General features: G+C 56.4%; 1 protein-coding gene across 3 annotated transcripts in view; it reads right to left on the minus strand.

Moving 5' to 3' along the window:
- Positions 1-2,972: 2,972 nt before the first annotated feature.
- LOC117646879 (transcription factor collier-like) overlaps positions 2,973-14,841 on the minus strand; it is a 36,222-nt gene continuing 24,353 nt past the window's right edge. For 2 of the 3 annotated variants that reach the window (XM_034388180.1, XM_034388179.1), the window contains exons 7-13: positions 9,599-9,680; positions 7,080-7,197; positions 6,611-6,765; positions 6,202-6,328; positions 5,980-6,068; positions 4,809-5,019; positions 2,973-3,723 (exon numbers count right to left, since the gene is read on the minus strand). In XM_034388180.1, coding sequence (XP_034244071.1) covers positions 3,662-3,723; positions 4,809-5,019; positions 5,980-6,068; positions 6,202-6,328; positions 6,611-6,765; positions 7,080-7,197; positions 9,599-9,680 — 844 coding nt within the window. In that variant the 3' untranslated portion in view covers positions 2,973-3,661. The remainder of the gene's footprint in view (positions 3,724-4,808; positions 5,020-5,979; positions 6,069-6,201; positions 6,329-6,610; positions 6,766-7,079; positions 7,198-9,598; positions 9,681-14,841) is intronic. The other variant, XM_034388181.1, reaches the window with a different exon arrangement.

Here is a 14,841-nt window from a genome sequence, read left to right on the forward strand (position 1 = left end):
CAGATTTTCTTACTGTTATTTTTCAAAAAAATAAAAACAGACTTTTTTTTTCCTTGCGGGCTATCCTTCCCATAAGCGTTTCCCTGGCTTTTACAGATCCCCTGGCCGGCCTGGCCGGCCTGCACACCAGTCAGAAGTCGGGCCGAGGGATGACCAACGCGAATAAGACCGAGGGCGCCGAAGACGGCGGCGAAAGTGAGAGCGAGACTGATATATGGTGGAGTGGGAGGGAGAGGGAGAGAGACGGAGATAGAAGTCGAGGAGGCGGTGAGGCGAGGCAGGCGAAGGCAAGGCGAGGGGGTCAATAAATGAACTCTCGGTCTCTGGAGGCCCATTCCCTCTCAGGAGGAGGAGGAGAGGGGGCCGGGAGGACAACACGAGCCGGAAACATGTCGAAGCGTTTATTGTCATACTCTTGGAAAGAGTGTAACATGTGTCTGCCGCCGCGCCGCCGTCTTCGGCGTTTCGAGTTGCGCCGCGTTCGCGGGGGCGGATGCGCGCGGGGTGTTCCCGCTGTAGCTGCACCACTACTTGTTGTGCAAGTCGGGGGAGTCGGTGGTGGGTACCACGCCACGCCGTGCGCTAGCGGAGGGGTGGGGGAGGCCACTGCGATGGGCCGCATCAAGTTGTTTTGCATTAAACTCGCAGTTTCCGAAATGTTGCAAACTCCCTCACCCCTTTCCCCTCCGCGGTGACTCCCGCCGCCCCCGGCCCGCCCCCACGCCGCCCCCGGCCTGCCCCCGGCCCGTCCCCGGCCCGCAGTGAGACCATAAAATTTAAATATGTGATGGCATGGCCAAATAAGTTATTCACAGGCCGGGCGTGCCGCGATAGGTGCGGCGTGTATAGGCAGTGTGGCTTGCAGTGGCGCGGCCGTGACAGCCTTGATTACCAGTGTGTCAAACACGGTGCACTCACCGCTGTCCGCCCGTCGATGCATGTCAACAACAGAGTAATTCCCTATCGAGTCAACTTTAAAAAAATCACGCATGAGATTAACCTGATCAACCAGGTTGACCTGATCAACCAGGTTGACCTGATCTACCAGGTTGACCTGATCTACCAGGTTGACCTGATCTACCAGGTTGACCTGATCTACCAGGTTGACCTGATCTACCAGGTTGACCAGATCAACCAGGTTGACCTGATCAACCAGGTTGACCTGCTCAACCCAGGTTGACCTGATCAACCAGGTTGACCTGATCAACCCAGGTCGACCTGATCAACCAGGTTGACCTGATCAACCAGGTCGACCTGATCAAACCAGGTTGACCTGATCAACCCAGGTTGACCTGATCAACCCAGGTTGACCTGATCAACCCAGGTTGACCTGATCAACCCAGGTTGACCTGATCAACCCAGGTTGACCTGATCAACCAGGTTAACCTCGTACCTCGGGAGTCCGTCTCTTTGGGTGGCGTGCTTCGGAGACGGCGCCGCGCGCGCCCCACGTGCCGCAACACCTTTCAACCCTTCTCTCCCCGAGAAAGGCAGTTTGCCTGAATATATATAGCTTAATATCCCCCGCGATGGCTCGGGCGATGAGCGGCGCTGCAGTTTTTAAGCGCCTTTTTGCGGTGCACCGCGCATTAGTCCGTCTTTATCATATCCCCCGCGGCGAGGCGTGCACCTCGGCGGCCCCGAGGACCCCGTGTCCCTCAAGGTCCCCCAAGGCCCCTCGACCGCCTGTCCGGAATCTGGCCCAGTCATCTCGCTGTCTGTCAGCCTGCCTGTCTGTCGCCGTCGCACAGTGGGCCGGAAGACCGTTGGCGGCGGCTGAAATTCTAGACGCGTTTTGAGCTCCAGAGTCGCTAAATGGGTCTCGAACCGAACAACCCCGCCAATGGATTGCTCTCCGAACGAGAAATCCATTGGTGGGGTCACTCGTTCTATTCGAGTCTTGTTTAGCGACTCTGGAGCTCAAAACGCGTCTCGAAGTTTGGCCGCCTCCATCGGTCTTCCGGCCCACTACGCGTCGGTCTGTCTACCTGTCCGTCTGTCTGATTGCGCTCCTGCAGCGGTACATACACACATACTTGGTTCCGAAAACCATCCAAACAACCCTATTCTTAACGAGCACTGTAGGCGACAACTACGCTGTGGGTGGAACTGCCAAGGCGACACTGTTAGTGCACCGGCAGACCGCCACGGCGCCCTGGGACAGGGCACTGCCAGTGCAGGGCACGGCACGGCAGGGCACGGCAGGGCACGCCAGGGTGGGGGTGAAAGGGTTGACGCTCCTAAGGGCCGCGCGGCAATCCACGTATTTATATGCATGAAGTACGGCCGTGCCCCCCCCCCTCTGCATCCGCTGCGTAGACGTGCAGCCAGGAAGGGAAGTCCTTCCTCGATGTGCCGTGTCGTCAGCACTAGAGGCAGACGGACACATTTTCTTTCCGGCCTCTCTCCTCCTTTCCTTTCTTTTGGCCCACAAGGTTTTCCTCCCCCAAAAATGATGACAGTGTGAGGAGCTAGCATAGGCAAACCCCGCAGTCCACCACCGTGTCCGAAGCCACTTGTGTTTCGCCTTAAAGACAAATAACTTCTTTTTATGGAGTTACTCCACTGTGCGAGTCGGCCCGCTTCCTTGGGCCCTCCGCTACACTGCTTCCCCCTTTTTAAAGGGTTGAAACAAGAGGGTCGGTCAAAATTGGTGTCGCAGCCCCGCGCCCTGCGCCCCGTTAAAGATTCACACGGGTCGTCCTTTTCAAACTTACGGCCTGCGCCGGCCGCCCAGGCCGCTCGGACCGCCAAGGTTTTTATTGCAGAAGGAACGTGACCCCAGCGACCGCAGCGACCGCAGCGACCACACTGTGGGGGAACCGGCGAGCCGCCAATGGCAGCAAAGTGTAACGTTTGCCGAGGGACTTGGGACAGCAGGGAACGGGAACAAGACAACTCTCGTGCGTGTTTTTGTAATAAAATTTATATTCATATAAGTATTTATTTACAAAAAAGAAGTCATAACATATTTAATTGTACGATCTTATAGATATGTGTTGGGATCTTTATTGGTGGATTTGATCACGAAAAGACAAAAAGGAGAGGCATTACAGGAAGTACGAGAAGGATAATTACAATTATGAAATGTTCAATGACTCATTGATATGATCAAGGATATCGAAAGTGACCTGAGCATTGCCCAAACACGCCCTCAAATTGTTACCATTTAGCTATAATAAGGAATGACTTTAACCAACAAAATTCACTATAAAATTGCACTTGTCCATCGGAAACAAATAAATAATAATAATCATGATAATAATAATAAACTCAACCAAAACAATGATTTGTACTCAATAAATAAGCCGAGAAAAACTTTCTCACAAACTCAACAATAACAATAATAACAACACATCACGCTCGTTGTATACCGTTCCACAATTTGACCCACGGATATAACAAAGTAATCACTAGCAAGGAAGTGTACAAAACAGCACTATACATTTACTCAATCACACAGGTTGATACCACTTATATACAGATGCCGTGACTAACCACGCAGAGCGAGGACTCCCCGTGCGTATTCACGGACTGTACGGAAAAGAATCTAGGTTCGGCCGGCTGGAGGGCGCCATCGAGACTCGATCGAGACAATCGCTTCTCCATCGGGGACGTCCGGCCGGCCCGCTGTCTTCGCGTCTCCCAGTGCAGGTCCAGCTCACGTCTGGAGGGTGAAGGGGTTCATCGAGGAGAACGACGTGGAGAAGAAGCTGCCCATTTCTGCGGAAAGACAAAACGAAGGCGGTCAGACACTGTCCCCCTCTGCAGCGGCGAGGCTAGCGGTGCTGAGTGAGTGTGAGCGGAGCTGGAGGGGCGGCCTGCCTACAGTGCTACGCCACTTACTGCTGGTGGAGCCGAACAGTCCCGTCGACGGGCAGCCCAGGTTGGTGAGCTGGGGCGTGGACGCGGTGGCGTAGCCGGGGGTGGCCGCCCCCATGGCGGCGGTGCCACCGAGGCTGCCGCCCCCCGCGGGGCCCGCGGCGTAGCTCGAGGCGGACGGGGCCCCCGCGGCCCCCACGGCCCCCTGCGCCCCGCCCAGCGCCGAGCCGGTGGTGGAGTGGGGCGTGGAGGCGGCGCTCGAACCCTGCCCCCGACCGCCCCCGCCGCCCCGCCGCCCCCGCCATACTCGTCTACGCAAGCCAAACACGCCAAACCGCAAGTTAAAGGTCGCCCCGTACGGAGTTTACAGTGGGGGCCACCACTCTCATTTCAGGCGTACACAAGATTACGGGATTACGGGATATTTACCAGGGATTACGCGTGAAATTTTCGAAAATTGGTTCGGAAACGTTGAAAAATAGCTCAAAAACGTTGAAAAATGACTAAAAACGTTGAAAAATGTCAGAATTTCGTCAAGGATTACGTGATTACGCCATGGATTACCAGAGATTACCAGCCAATTTGTACACAGGATTACGGGGGTGGTGGCCCCCTCGGAGTTTACAGTGGGGATGTCCGAGTTGGAGTGAAAAAGGACCCTCTTAGTACAGTCAACACAAGGAAGAGGAACAGTTTCTTCGCTACGACTAGCTACTTCTAAGATGACTAAATACACTTCAAAGCGTTTACGGAAGCAGGTACGTTAATTAGAAGAAAGGATAGGTCGCTTCGCAACCAGCCGGACTCAGGATTTCCAGTTTTAGTTCGTAGTTATTTTCAGTAAAGTTTCATAAGTTGTTCGTTTTGAGTCCAAGTAGTCATTTTAAAAATTCAAGCTAGATTTTCATTCTTTTTTTTATTTTTTTTTTAAAAAATTTTGTTTGTTTGTCAAAGTTGGGTACGTCGTTCGAGTGGCTGGCGCGCACCTTCTGTCCACTGACCGTGTCCACTGGTGTCCTGCACGCTGACGGCCAGCTGCCCGGAGTACGAGTTGAAGCCGACGCCGCCGACGCCGCTCATGCCGTTGGAGGTGGTCATGCTGGTGGGCGACCGCGGCGGCGCGGACAGCGGCAGGTTGTTCCTGGGCATGCTGTACAGCGCCTCGGCCAGGTCGGCCGCCCGCTTCAAGATGATCTCCTGCAACAACAACAACAGCGGCGGCACGTTAGTCTTGGCGGAGTCTGGGACGCACAGTGGGCCAGAAGACCAGTGGAGGCGGCCAAAACTCCAGACGCGTTTTGAGCTCCAGAGTCGCTAAATGGGGCTCGAACCGAACGTGTGACCCCACCAATGGGTTGCTCTCCTAACGAGGAATTCATTGGTGGGGTCACACGTTCGGTTCGAGCCCTGTTTAGCGACTCTGGAGCTCAAAACGCGTCTAGAGTTTTGGCCGCCTCCACCGGTCTTCTGGCTCACTGTGGGTCGGGGGCTTAACCTCCACTTCTTCCACTTGAACCCACACCGCCGGAACGGCAACTTTTTTATTAGGTTTGCGCGCCGAAGCTTGAGATTGTGGCGGGGCGGCCCGCGACGACATGACAGCCCGCCGCGGAGAAAGGAGGAGAAAGCGAGCGAGAGGGAGAAGAGAGAGAGGGAGAGAGAGAGAGAGAGAGAGAGAGAGAGAGAGAGAGAGAGAGAGAGAGAGAGAGGAGCGAAGGGGAGTGTCGCGTTAATAAAACAGGCCATCACGGCCCGCCGCAAGATGACAACCTGAGAGAATGAGATGAATATTTTGTTCCGGGCTGTTGGCACACTGTCGTGTCGTCTGCTTCGCGTGTCGTCTCCTGCCAGTGCAACATGTTGCAGCAAGGCCCTGTCTGGCCCCGCCTGGCCCTGCCCTGCCCGCCTAGCGCCACCGCAGCCAGGTTAGCCAACTCGATTACACGGAAGGGGACAGCGCGGTGCGCGCTGCACTGCTGAGAGCCCTCGTAGGTTTTTTGGTGTGTGTGTGTGTGTGTGTGTGTGTGTGTGTGTGTGTGTGAGGAGAGAGAGAGAGAGAGAGAGAGAGAGAGAGAGAGAGAGAGAGAGAGAGAGAGAGAGAGAGAGAGAGAGAGAGTGTTTCTGCGCGGGAAACATTTTGTCGTCTGTCACCCTCACCTTGGGCAGCTTGTCCGGGTCGCCGGGGTGTCTGGGTATGAGTTTCTGCAGCCTCTGGAAGCCGTAGTCGATGGTGGGTTCGCTCAGGGCTGCGGTCGAGGAAAAACGAAGAAGAAAAAATGAGAAAAACGAGTTGTGAAGGACAAGCAAAACACATTAACGCCACCAAGTTTTATTGCCCGGCCAAACACGGGGATGGAAAAGGAAAACAAAAGTACTTACAGACGTAGACGAATCTGCCGGGGGCGCCCTTGCAGAACTGTTTTGATTTATAGGAGAGGGTGACTTCCACGACGCCCGGGATGTGGCGGGGAGGGGTCTGCACCCGGATGGCGTTGGACGTCACCAGCTGAGGAAAAGGAAACAGGAAGTAGTAAGAGGCTCTATCACAACTTCCGCCTCACCGCGAGCCAAGTGGGGTGGGAAAGAGAGAGAGAGAGAGAGAGAGAGAGAGAGAGAGAGAGAGAGAGAGAGAGAGAGAGAGAGAGAGAGAGAGAGAGAGAGAGAGAGAGAGAGAGAGAGAGAGGGGGCGGCGGCGCCTGTTTTCATAATGGCTGCGGCTTTCTCGCGCCTTAGTTTTCATTAGCAAGATTTCTTTTTCTTTCTCTCTCGGTTGGTTCACGCTGCTCACCTCGCTCCAGACGAGCATGGTCCCGAACACGACCTGCAGGCCGTCGAAGAAGTTCTCGCCGATGATGATGACGGTGGCGCCGCCACTGGTCCAGCCCTCGGCGGGGCTGATGGCCTTGATGCAGGGGGTGGCCACCGGCAGGGGAGGGTACAGTCCTGTCCGAAAGATAGAAATCAGCTGTTCAAGACCTCTTTCAAAAAGTGGCGGTATTTGTCACGTTGACGTACAGTGGGCCAGAAGACCGTTGCGGCCAAAACTCCAGACACGTTTTGAGCTCCAGAGTCGCTGAATGGGACTAGAACCGAACGCGTGACCCCATCATTGGATTGCTGTCGGAACGAGGAATCCATTGGTGGGGTAACACGCTCGGTTCGAGGCCTGTTTAGCGACTCTGGAGCTCAAAACGCGTCTGGAGTTTCGGCCGGCTCCGCCGGCCTTCTGGCCTACTGTGTGACGACGCCTTGCTCACCGTCAGAGGGGTCCAGCCTCTTGGCGCGCCGACCGTGCTTGGAGTTGTTGTGGACGAACATGTTGTCCGAGACGGCCAGGAGGGGGCCGTCCACGCTCACCTGCGTCGAAATCACCACCTGCAGCACAGGAAGAAAAAAGGGTCATTTTTTTTTCACCAACTTCTCGGACTCTCTGAAAACGAAAACGACAAACAGAAATCCCCAGGGAAATCCACGCAGAAGCCCACATTTCTAACGCCGAAAAAGGTGGGAGCGCGGCCGTCGCGGTGGACGGGTTGTTGCGCTTATCTTTACGCGGCGCTGTTAGTTTTTAATGCGGCCATGACGATGGCGGAGGAGCCACCTTATCAATATGGCACTACACTGTAAAGCCCGCGACGCCTGCGGAGTCTGCGAAGGCGGAGGACTTATCTCGCCTAATTGGCCGAGCAGTGAGCGAGCCACTCCTGCGCTCACAACAGCTTCACTTCATTATCATTTTTTCCCCACTACCCCGTCCCACCCTCTCTCTCTCTCTCTCCCTCTTCCTCTCTCTCGCGTCCTCTCTCTTTCTCTTTCCCTCTCCTCGTTCATTATTTCCGCGCCAGCCTTATTTGCAATTTTTGCCGCCGTCAAGTCGCAAAGTTGTCGGCCCGGGCTAATTGCTCGGTCCTGCATGATTCTATTAAAGTAACACAGTCACTAGGAGAGGCTCGGAGAGGGGAGAGGCAGCGGGGCAGCACGGCGAGGCGCGACTTGAGGAAAGCGCCGTGTTGTCTCCGCTCTGGTGAAGCGAAAGGGGCGAAAACGGGCCGCTTTTTTGCTTGCTTTTTTTTGCGAGCAATGCTCGCTGACGAACACTACAGGGTAGTTTCAGGAAATATTTCCTGTCACTTTTTTTTTGGTTTGTTGTCAAATTCCGGCGAGCTGCGCGCTGTCGCGCCACCCGATGCATCACGGGGATTAATCGCGAGTCGTTCGGAAAGTTTGGCGGGCGTCAAATGACTCGGTTCGTCTTTTGTCGACGACGCGGCGGGCGGGCGGGGCGGGCGGGGGGGGGCGGGGCGGGGCGGGGCGCGGGCGGGGCGGGCGCACCCCTCGGCGGCTGTCACTCACTGGCGACTGACATTCAAAGCGGTGCCACGATATGTCAGGCCGCGTCTCAGAGGAGCCTCGCCGGTCACCGCCTTGTCTCCGCCGCCCCGACGGTCTTTGCCTCCAGGACGGCGCCGGCAGCGCGTCGCGTCGGACTGAAGGGCATCGCGACGGCGTCCCTCGGGGGGCCGGGCTATTGGCTATCGGGCCGGGGCACTGCTATTTAGCACTGCCGAGACATTTTGGGGGCGCCAGCCAGGGAAAACACTGCCGCCTAAAGCAGACTGGAATTTTTCCAACCCGCCACGCGCGCTTCGCCCCGCCCCGCCCCCCGCCCCGCCCCGCCATGCACCCCTTCCAAATGATGTTCCCCGACAATTACTACAACTGCGTGAGGCGGAGTGTCGTCGGGAAGGAGACGCCGACGTCGGCGTGCTCCCCCTCCCCTCCCCTCCGCGGGCCGGGCCGCCGACGCCTGCCGAGCTGCGCGAGGAAGGGACATTTTCCAAGCAAACTTTGGTGCAAATTAGTTCAAGTACTGCTCTACAACACCTCTCCCTTCGCCCTGTAAGTGCCCCTCCCGCTCGGCGTGGCACCGCCCCGCCCCGCCCCGCCCTCCAAGACAACGAGTTCCTGGCCGCGTCGAACGGCACTGGAAATGTCTCTGGTGCAATTTCCCGGTGGTGCGCAAGCGGCGGCCCGCCTCCGCCAAGCCCCACTTCCTCCTCCTCTCGTAGTACGACCTCCGAATTTTTCATCCCGGGTCAAGGACAAAGCCGGGGAATGAAAAGGCCTTCCCTTCGCCGCCACCCACTTAGTAGCGCCGAGAGAAAAAAGGCGCAGCGAACAAGGTGGAGCGGCAAGTTGCTCTTTTTCCGGCGTCGTCGTCGTCTCCTTTGCAGGCCAGTGTAGTCGCGCCACCGCCCTGCAGGCCCTGCAGGGCATGCCCAGCCTGGCAGCCCAGGCCCAGGCCCAGGCCGCGACGACGACTTTGTCCGTTTTGCCGTCGAGTTAACTTTTTAAGGCCTCCTCAAAATTTAATTAGTCTCCCCGTGCATCGTGGGGGACACCTCTGCGAAGGCCTCGGTGGAGGGGAGGACGCCGTCGCGGCGGCGGGCGGCAGTCGCGTGTCCGCGAGGTGTAACTCCGGTTTTGGCTGAGCGACCCCGCGGGCGATGCCGCTGCCCGCACACACTGCAAAAATTTGTCGTCACTCTGTGGATGACAGTTTTATCACGAAATTGCTGGAGTTGAGGGAAGTTTTCATCAAAGCTTCTCCACTTATGGCATGCATCATGTCATCTACTTGTGTTGACACTCTTGACCAAAATTGTCATTGGGTGACAAACCAAATTTTCACAGTGCACTTTTGTCGAAAATAAATAAAACTTTCGGCTCTGCAGCCGGCTGCTTTGTGCGAGTTCGTTGCGAAAGGAGTACTTACTTGGAACCTCCGCATGTCCCTCGGGTTGCCGGCGTTCTTGAGACAGTTTTGATTGCATTTCAGGAAGAACTTGAGGAAGAACCTGCAACAGAGGGAGAGGCCGAATTTTAGCGACGATGTTCTGCGGTGTTTCACAGCTCCATTTTTATCGTTGCCCATTGGCCATGAGTGTTGATGTTGTTGCGGTGAACCGAAGGAATTTCACGGTGGGTGAGAGACTTGCGGTCTGCCAGCCGGAGATGGGGCACAACAGAGACAGACGGATGGACAGACAGACAGACAGACAGACAGACAGACAGACAGACGGTGGGGAAAGGCGTACGACTTCCGGTTCCGTCTTATCATCCTCTCCCTACCTGGCCCATGTTTATATATATATATATATATATCCGTCAGCAGCAGCAGGGTCCGGCCTGCCCGAACGCCCCGCCCCGCCCCGCCGGGCCACGCCCCTAACGACGTGCACTCTCACCCCTACACATGTGTTGCCCCCGAGCCGAGCCGGGCCTGGCCTGGCCGGGCGGAGGGTCATGTTGGGGAGAGTGCGGTGGCGTATGTGATGGGACAAGGAGTCAGCGGTCAGCCCTCACTCGAACACACGCACACGCACACAGATACACACACACACGCACACACACACACACACACACACACACACGTGCACACACAAACACTCACGCACAGGCGGACGTGCGCAACTTGTTCGCGTCTTCATCGCCGAACACACTCTTTTCGCCGCCTCCCTTCCCGACGTTGCCATCCTCCTACAGCCTCAGTATTTTGCCGACACGACGCAAGCGCTGCCAGTACGACAGAGAGTGTGTTTGTGCGTGTGTGTGTGTGAGAGAGAGCACACCAGCATGGCGGCGCCGTGTCTCCGACCCCGCTGTCTCCGACGCGCTCCGCTTGGCCCGACTCTCTCGCACCACCCGGAGAAACTTCGGCCTTGATATGCGATACTCAACCCCTTCTAGACACACACGCGCAGACGCTCACCCACACAGACACACACTCGCTCACACCGACGTGCTCTGGCGTCCTTACGGGACGACGACGTCGACCGCACCACCACCCTCATCATCATCATGGAGCACTAAATGCGGACTTGGCGGCCCCGTCGTCGGCCAGCTCGTGTCCATTGCGAATCATAGCCCACAGTGGGCCAGAAGACCAGTGGAAGTGGCCAAAAGCTTAGACGGGTTTTGAGCTCCGGCGAGTGTTGCTAAACAGGCCTCGAACCGAGCGTGTGACCCCACCAATGGATTCCTCGTTCGGAGAGCAATCCATTGGTGGGGTCACACGATCGGTTCGAGTCCGATTCAGCGACTCGGCAGCTCAAAACGCGTCCGGGATTTCGACCCACTAGGGTAAATCCACTCTGAAAACTCCCAGAGTTATCCCACTCTGACATTTCATAGTTTACTAACTCTGGACCAGCAACTCTGAGGAAGTTAGTCTAAAAATTCGCGCACCTCAGAGTTAGAGTTCCAGAGTGCCATTCGGAGTTTCAGAGTGACATAATCAGAGTTTTAGACAGGAATAATGAGAGTTCCAGAGGTTCAGAGTCAACTTAAAAGTGTCATTATCTCCAATCCAACATGTTTTTTTAAGATCATTACAATGTTATAGGGGTCGTGGAACCGAGTTCGATCCGAATCCGCGATCCATTTTGTGCTACCACCAACGGTTCACGAGATAGCAGAAAAAAGGTTTCCAAATTTAATAAAATTAAAATGGCCCTACTAAATTTGTGTGTAGATGCTGCATATAAAATTTCAATCGAAAATTCCGGTAACTTTTCGATTTAGAGCCTTGCCAATTTGGACACCACTCTGAAACTCAAACTCAGACTCTAAACCTTCAAGCGCGACTCTGCAACTCTGAACAGCTTTTCAGACTCTGGATGGAACTCTGAAACTCAGAAAAGGATTCAGAAACTCTGAAGAGTACAAACTCTGGAACTCTGAGTTAATTCTCAAACTCTGAGTTAACTCTAAAACTCTGAAAGGAACTCTGCAACTCTGGCATAAACTCTGTAACTCTGACAGGAACTCTGGAACTCTAATTGAAACTCTAAAACTCAGACATACACTCTGGAATTTCAGAGTGGATTTACCCTAGTGCCGCCTCCACCGGTCTTCTGGCCCACTGTGCGGCGTTATCGAAGAACAGAGCGGCGACATACTGCGCTGCATCTCGGCCCTCTCTCTCGCTCGCATTAGCGCCGCAGTGTCAATACACCAGCGTGTGTACATAAGTTCATTGAGGACGCCCGCCGCCCCGCCCGCCGCGCTGACCCTCCGGCTACACTGCGGGGCCGGCCGCTCCGTCTCTCTCGCACCCGCCGGCCGGGCCGCACGCGTGCGAGAGAGACAGCGCGCCGTTCGAAATCGGCCGACCGGCGTCCCTAATTTCATTTGGCGGCCGCGAACAGAGCGACTCGCTTGGAAAGTTTCGGGCTGCGAATCATAACCGCAAGCTCGCTTTTTAGTACTTCTTTTTTTCCAGTGTGGTCGGTGTGCTTTCCCGGCCGGATAGCGCGGGAAAATAATTTCCGCGATCTTCGGCTTATTGTCTCTGGCTGGAGGGCTGGAGCCTTGGCTGGGGCCTTGGCTGGAGGGTGTAGGGGCGCGAGTTTCCTGCCCCGCCGCCCTGCCCCACTAACCGTCGCGCCCGGATGCATAATATAGGCCAGCAGGCTGTCTCGCTCCGTCTCTCTCGCACTCGCAGGGCGTCCCGCAGGCCGCGCGTGGGTGCGAGGGAGACAGAGACAGCCCGGAGTTTGCACAAGGCGGAGGAGCGAGGAAGGCGGTGGAATTGGCGAGGTGAGAGTGGCGGAGTGGGAGGGGCGGTGCCGGGCGGCGCGCTTCCCGCCATGTTTATGTGGCGAAGGGCTGCCGAGAGCGGCAATAGAAATACAAGGCAGTGAGACGAACAAAACGTTACGGCTGCACTGGAAGGCGGAGCACTGCGGAGTGCGTAGTGCGATGCCAAGAGGGGTTTGCCTAGCAAGTACAGTACGTACAGGCATCATGCTCACAATCGGAGGTAACGAGCTAAGAGCACAGCGGCCAGCCGGCAGTCAGGCAGCCAGCCAGCCAGCCGCACCCCAGCATTACAGTGGCGTGGACCGCCCCCGCCGCGGGCAGCGCAGGCCGGCTGCTGGACCCCCGTCAGACACACTTATGTAAAACCGACACAGATATTTTGGTTAAGGCGTAATTCGATAGTCCGTGGCGGGCGAGGGGAGGGGAGGGGAGCCACCGCGCCGTATGCCGTATCGGCCGGCCGTGGTCTAACAGGCGGCGGGGTGGCCGTCGGCGTGGCCTCGGGGCGGGGCCGCCCCGCCCCCGCGAACCGCCCCCGCGAACCGCCCCCGGCCTGCCCCACAGTGGGCCAGAAGACCGGCGCAGGCGGCCAAAACTCTAGACGCGTTTTGAGCTCCAGAGTCGCTAAACAGGACTCGAAGCAAACTCGTGACCCCACCAATGGATTCCTCGTGCGGAGAGCAATCCATTGGTGGGGTCACACGTTCACAGTAAAAAAAGATTCGCTGTTTTGGTGGTCGTTCTATATTTGATCTCACCAAAACGGGTACCCCTACAAACCCGGCGACGGTCCGTCACCAAAACGGTGACCTGCGTCACCAGGTGGTGTTCTGCCAGAGAGGTTAGGTTGACCACAACAACTGTTTTTGAGCTGTCTGTGCATATTTGTGCGTTCCCGCCGGCAACGTTACGCTTTTATGAGTCACGCGAAGGATCACTGACAGCCCCTGACCTGTTTTGTCTCCTATTTCACATTAATACGACGATTAAAAGTCGCTGGCGGGAGGGTGTCTGCAGTGCCGTTTGGGTGAGGTGGCTGCTCCGGAACGGACCGAGCGCCACCGGAACTAGACCGAGCCTCGCCGAAACGAACAGAGGGCCGCCAGAATAGTTTGAGGTTGTTGCTGTTCTTGTAATTTTCTCGTTTTGGCGCCCAGACGTCACCGAATCGGCGAATCTTTTTTTACTGTGTTCGGTTCGAGTCCCATTTAGCGACTCTGGAGCTCAAAACGCGTCTAGAGTTTTGGCCGCCTGCACCGGTCTTCTGGCCCACTGTGTGCCCCCAGCCCAGGCCGGCCCGAGGCCCATGTGCATACACACGGCTGCTTTTGCAGCATCGCTACCCTAAGGACCCAAGGACCTGCAGGGAGGCTCAGCGACGGCGGTGATTTCCAAGACTTCCAAAAGGGCTCGCGGAAGAAAGAAAGAAAAAAAGAAAAACGAAAAAGAAAGAAAAACAAAAGCACACACAGTGGCGGCGTTCTGTCCCGCGAATATGAATCATTGATTCGATTAATGAATCTATTAATTTGGAGACGGCTCGTGGCACTCCTTCCACACGAGCGGCCACCTCCCCTCCACGCCCATGCACCCCACTCGCCGCGCCGGCTGCTGGTACTCCAGATATAACACCGCTCTACACCGACACCGCTTTCAAAAGACGACCGCGATCGTGAAGAGAGGCGGGGCCGGCCCAACGCACACACACACAAGCACACACACAGAGCAGTCCACATGTCAAGGCACAGGGAGACGCGAGACGCGACCCCAAGGCAAGCGCCTGCCTGCTCACCCCCGCGCGGACTGCCCCGCCCCGCCCCGCCCCGCCGCGCCGACTCGGGGCTGTCAGCCCGCAGGGGCCGCGAGTCTATTATTCCCAGCCCCACCCTCCCCCGCCCTCCCCCGGCCCAGCTTGCGGCGCGCCAGGTTTGCGGCGTAAACCCCCACACACACACACACACACACACACACACACACACACACACAGTCTTTCAACATCCGCGGTTTTGGGCACCGGCAGGAATATGAAAGACCCGGGCTGTAAGACGAGGCCCACAAAAATGAATGGGGCAGCAGGCGCACGCACGCACAAACACACCCACCCACACCCACACACACACACACACACACACACACACACAAACACACACACACACACAACCACCAACACGGTCACGCATAATCCTCACACGCCCCCACGTACAGGTGGCTTCCGGGCCGTTTAAGCGCCGCTACACTCGTAACTGCCGAGACTTTGCTCCGCGGCTACCAAGGATTTTTTCAACGAAATCAAACCAAAACATTGCGAGTAGGCTGAAAGTTTGTCTAGTTTGTCTTCCTGTTTTTTTTTTTTGTGTTGTTGGTATGTTTTTTTGCGCTTGGATGCGGCCGGCGAGGGTGGCGATAGGGTTGGGG

The sequence above is a fragment of the Thrips palmi genome, unplaced genomic scaffold, assembly GCF_012932325.1.
Source record: "Thrips palmi isolate BJ-2018 unplaced genomic scaffold, TpBJ-2018v1 HiC_scaffold_2, whole genome shotgun sequence".
Classification (NCBI taxonomy): domain Eukaryota; kingdom Metazoa; phylum Arthropoda; class Insecta; order Thysanoptera; family Thripidae; genus Thrips; species Thrips palmi.